This window comes from Chrysemys picta, chromosome 5 (genome assembly GCF_011386835.1).
Source record: "Chrysemys picta bellii isolate R12L10 chromosome 5, ASM1138683v2, whole genome shotgun sequence".
In the NCBI taxonomy this organism is placed as follows: Eukaryota; Metazoa; Chordata; order Testudines; family Emydidae; genus Chrysemys; species Chrysemys picta.
In genome coordinates, this window is record NC_088795.1 from 7,341,923 (window position 1) to 7,346,778 (window position 4,856).

At 50.8% G+C, this 4,856-nt stretch overlaps 1 protein-coding gene across 1 annotated transcript; it reads right to left on the minus strand.

The window, feature by feature from the left end:
• Positions 1-1,177: 1,177 nt before the first annotated feature.
• Positions 1,178-3,723, minus strand: LOC135983515 (myb/SANT-like DNA-binding domain-containing protein 2). The gene is made up of 2 exons (XM_065595847.1): positions 2,748-3,723; positions 1,178-1,753 (listed from the first exon to the last, which is right to left on the minus strand). The coding sequence occupies exons 1-2, from the start codon at positions 3,322-3,324 to the stop codon at positions 1,593-1,595; spliced, it is 738 nt and encodes a 245-aa protein (XP_065451919.1). The 5' UTR covers positions 3,325-3,723; the 3' UTR covers positions 1,178-1,592.
• Positions 3,724-4,856: the final 1,133 nt, after the last annotated feature.

A 4,856-nucleotide genomic window follows, 5' to 3' on the forward strand; every position in this document is an offset into this window, starting at 1 on the left:
GATGGCCGGGCAAGGTTCATGACGCTCGTGTTTTCAGGAACTCTGGTCTGTTTAGACGGCTGCAACAAGGTATTTACTTCCCGGACCACAAAATAACTGTTGGGGATGTGGAGATGCCTATAGTCATCCTCGGGGACCCAGCCTACCCGCTAATGCCCTGGCTCATGAAGCCCTACACTGGCGCCCTGGACACTGAAAAAGAACTCTTCAACTACCGGCTGAGCAAGTGCAGAATGGTGGTGGAGTGTGCTTTTGGCCGTCTCAAGGGGAGATGGAGAAGCTTACTGACTCGCTGTGATCTCAGCGAAACCAATATCCCCATTGTTATAGCAGCTTGCTGTGTGCTCCACAATCTCTGTGAGAGCAAGGGGGAGACCTTTATGGCGGGGTGGGAGGTTGAGGAAAATAGCCTGGCTGGTGCTTACTCACAGCTAGACAGCCGGGCGATTAGAAGAGACCAGCGGGAAGCACTGTGCATCCGGGAGGCTTTGAAAGCAAAGTTCCTGAGTGAGCAGGGTAACCTGTGAATTTATAGTTTGTGTACTGAGAAGCTAAACCTGCCCCCGTTTCTTTACCCAGGTAATGTTGACTATCCTATCCAGTTACATACCCCCTTCCCCCCCCCCTCCAACAGACGTGTCGAAATAAAAATAGTTCTACTTTGTTAAAGCACACCGTTTTCTTTAATACTGTTTTCGCGGGAATTTTTTAAAACTGGGACGCAGACTGTGGTGCGGGGCGGGTGTAGTGTTGTGACGCGAATGCAGCTTCTAAACTCAAGGATTGACAGGCTCCGCTGCGGTGGGATGCTTGTTTCAACGGAGCCTGTCAACCCTCCTGATCGGGACTGTGTGTATGGGGGGTCTATTTGACTTTGTGGCAGGGGGAGGACGGTTACAGATCCCATGCTGTGTGGCTCTGTGATCCTGCCTAAGGACCGGCGCTTAAGATCTGTAACTGCCCTCCCCCGCCACAAAGTCACAGAGCAACCCACCCCCCCCAACATTACATCAAAACAACCTCCCAGACTAACCGGGGCAACTAGTCACTGCATCACTGCACTGTGTATGTGCCCTGCTGCTGTGCCTGCCCCCGACTATGTACCCTGCCAAAGGAGACTGTCCTGTCCAATTACCAACCCCCTTTCCCCTCCTCCTCCAAAAGAATATGATTGAAACAGTAGTTAACAGAAACGAATTTTTTATTATCAACTACACATGGCATTGGGAGGTGAAACTTGGATGGGGGCTTGTGTCAGGCGGGAAGGAAAGAACTTTTCAAATTTTGGGAAATGAGAGCCTTCTGCTACTAGAGCTCTCTGCAGGGGTGGAGTGAGACTTAGCAGGGACTCTGCCGCCTCTCCTTCTTTGCACTTTGGGTGAGGTGGGTATGGGACTTGGTGGCGGGGGAGGGCGGTTAGAGATGGACTGCAGCGGGGCTCTGTCCTCCTGCCTGCGTTCCTGCAGAACATCCACAAGGCGCCGGAGCGTGTCCGTTTGCTCCCTCAGTAGTCCAAGCAGCGTTTGAGTCGCCTGCTGGTCTTCCTGCCGCCACCTCTCCTCCCGATCCATGTTGGCGTGGTGCATTCGGGTTTAGTTCTCCCGCCACTGGGTCTGCTGTGCTGCCTGGGCTTGGGAAGAGGCCATAAGCTCAGAGAACATGTCCTCCCGTGTCCTCTTCTTCCTACGCCTAATCCGCGCTAGCCTCTGGGAGTGTGATTCCAGGCTAGGTTGTGAGACAGTCGCAGACGGGGCTGTGGAAATGGGAAAAAGGGAGTGAATTCCTCAGAAAGATAAATGTAGTTGTGAACAAAGAACATAGTCTTTCTCTGTGAACAAGACCATGCACAGCACCTTTCACATGCGCACTCAGCACAAGGTCGAATTCTCGGCCTTCGCATTCAGTGCCTGGGGTCTTGAACAGCACATTTGAGAAGCGAGGCAGCACAACGGAATTTCTGTTGCAGGCAGACATGGTAAGCCGTACACTTGTGGCAGTTTAAAACTTTTATATTACCACTGGCCTCATTTCACATTTAAATCAATGTCAGTCCCTGCTGCCAGCAATCCGGCAAGCGGGAACTCTGCCCCTGTCCCACCCCCTCGCGGCTGTCCCCAGGAACGATCCCTTTCGGCTGCCCCTCTCCCGCCTCCACCGCGTGGCTGCAAACCAGCGGTTACAGTTCTGTAAAGGAACGGGAAAGCAGTCCCAACACTAACATTCCCCTACCTAATTAAAAGCAGGTCACCATGGCCGACATCACCCTGATGAGGATCTCCGAGAGCGACAAAGAGAGAATGCTCCGGGAAAGCCTCCAAAGACCAGGGCCGTATGCCGCCCTGCTGTGCAGAGCAATGATCCCCGAGTACTTGATAATCTCGTGGCGCGGCAACGTGTCGTACTTCGGAGGACCCAATAAGGCCGCTCTCCCCAAGAACCTCATGCAACGGCTTTCAAGTTACCTCCAGGAGAGCTTCATCGAGATGTCCCAGGAGGATTACTGCTCTATCCCCGGACACATAGACCGCATTTTACTGTAGCTGCAGTAGCAGGGAATAAACAGTAGAGCGGCTTGTGCAGGACAATCACTGAAAACCGGACATTGCTAGATTTCTTTTCAAAACTTGCACTGCCCCTTACTAAACCGTTAAGCGCCTAGGGCACACTAATCATGAACAACCCATTCTTTTAATTGTTAATATTCCTGTTTTGTTAAAAATAAATGTTTTGATGTTTACAACACTTACTGGCTGATCCTTCACCAGATTCTGTGTCCGGGGTAACGGCTGGGGACGCTTCGTAGGGGATCTCTGTAAGGGTGATGAAGAGATCCTGGCTGTCGGGGAAATCAGCGTTGTGAGAGCTGCCGACTGCCTCGCCCTCCTCATCTCCTTCCTCATCTTCCCCGTCCCCTAACATGTCCGAGGAACCGGCCGTGGACAGTATCCCATCCTCAGAGTCCACAGTCACTGGTGGGGTAGTGGTGGCGGCAGCACCGAGGATGGAATGCAGTGCCTCGTAGAAACGGGATGTCTGGGGATGGGATCCGGAGCGTCCGTTTGCCTCTTTGGTCTTCTGGTAGCCTTGTCTCAGCTCCTTGATTTTCACGCGGCACTGCGTTGCATCCCGGCTGTATCCTCTCTCTGCCATGTCTTTAGAGATCTTCTCGTAGATCTTTGCATTCCTTCTTTTGGATCGCAGCTCGGAAAGCACGGACTCATCGCCCCACACAGCGATGAGATCCAAGACTTCACGATCAGTCCATGCTGGGGCTCTCTTTCTATTCCCAGACTGCACGGCCATCACTGCTGGAGAGCTCTGCATCGTTGCCAGTGCTGCTGTGCTCGCCACGATGTCCAGACAGGAAATGAGATTCAAACTGGCCAGACAGGAAAAGGAATTCAAATTCAAATTTTCCCGGGGCTTTTCCTGTGTGGCTGGTCAGAGCATCCGAGCTCGCACTGCTGTCCAGAGCGTCAACAGAGTGGTGCACTGTGGGATAGCTCCCGGAGCTATTAGCGTCGATTTCCATCCACACCTAGCCTAATTCGACATGGCCATGTCGAATTTAGCGCTACTCCCCTCGTCGGGGAGGAGTACAGAAGTCGAATTAAAGAGACCTCTATGTCGAACTAAATAGCATCGCAGTGTGGACGGGTGCAGGGTTAATTCGATTTAACGGCGCTAACTTCGACATAAACGCCTAGTGTAGACCAGGCCTCACACTCCTCAGATCCTCTTACTTTTCCAAAATTTGACACAAGCTTTCCATATGTATTTGAAGTACACCTCTACCCCGATATAACGTGACCCAATATAACACAAATTCGGATATAACGCGGTAAAGCTGCGCTCCGGGGGGGGGCGGGGCTGCGCACTCCGGCGGATCAAAGCAAGTTCGATATAACGCAGTTTCACCTATTACGCGGTAAGATTTTTTGGCTCCCGAGGACAGCGTTCTATCGGGGGAGAGGTGTATGAGGAAATCTATAAAATGCTGTGGTATAGACCGAGAATCTGTGCACTGAAACTTAGGTTAAACCCCCTTTCCCTCAGTTTTATTCAGTGCCTGTAACTCTGAGGCAAATGGATTCTAGCAAAGTGAAATGCAATTTACACATTCCACAGGTCCTTCCCCTCTGATTAGGAGTTATAGTTATTGAAAGCCTCAGGGCGCTGCTCAGAAGCACAGCAAAGTGTTTCACCCAACTGAAAGCTCACCTTTTGCAGGCAAAACGTATTACCATCTGGAGAAGAGATGCTGTTATGTGTAATGCATGGCTTACACCTTATTCATCAGGGTCTATCTCTGTCTGTGTGATAGCTAGGGGGAATTTGCTTCATGGCATCATATATTGCAAGATAACTTTCCCTACATTCTTATTCACAAATTGGCACCGTTCCCTTCTCTTGCTTTGAGGGTCCTGCCCTCTCTGGTTTGCACGCTTTCTTGCCTCAATTCCAAAACTGTCTCTCCATATTCCCAGAGTAAGATCGGATTGCCTTATAAACAGTCTCTTGCGTGAAAGGAGCAGAAGTGCTGATCATTAAGACCTTGACATCTCTAAGATTTTCCCGTTTAATATATGGGACCGATTTGGTTATGATGACATGATTTCTCCTCCCCAACTCACCATGGCCTTCACTATTCTGACATTTGATCTCATTTCCTTCTGCACTCTTGGAATGATCACCTGTGCTTTTGAGTGTTCTGTATGGTGCAGACACCGTAGGACGCTCTTACTGGACTCAGCTATAGACACATGCACACAGCCAAAGAAGAACCTTTGTGTATGGGGCCTGGCTTGCTCAGTGTACAGCAACAACTTGCAGAAAGCTGACTCTTTGGATGATGG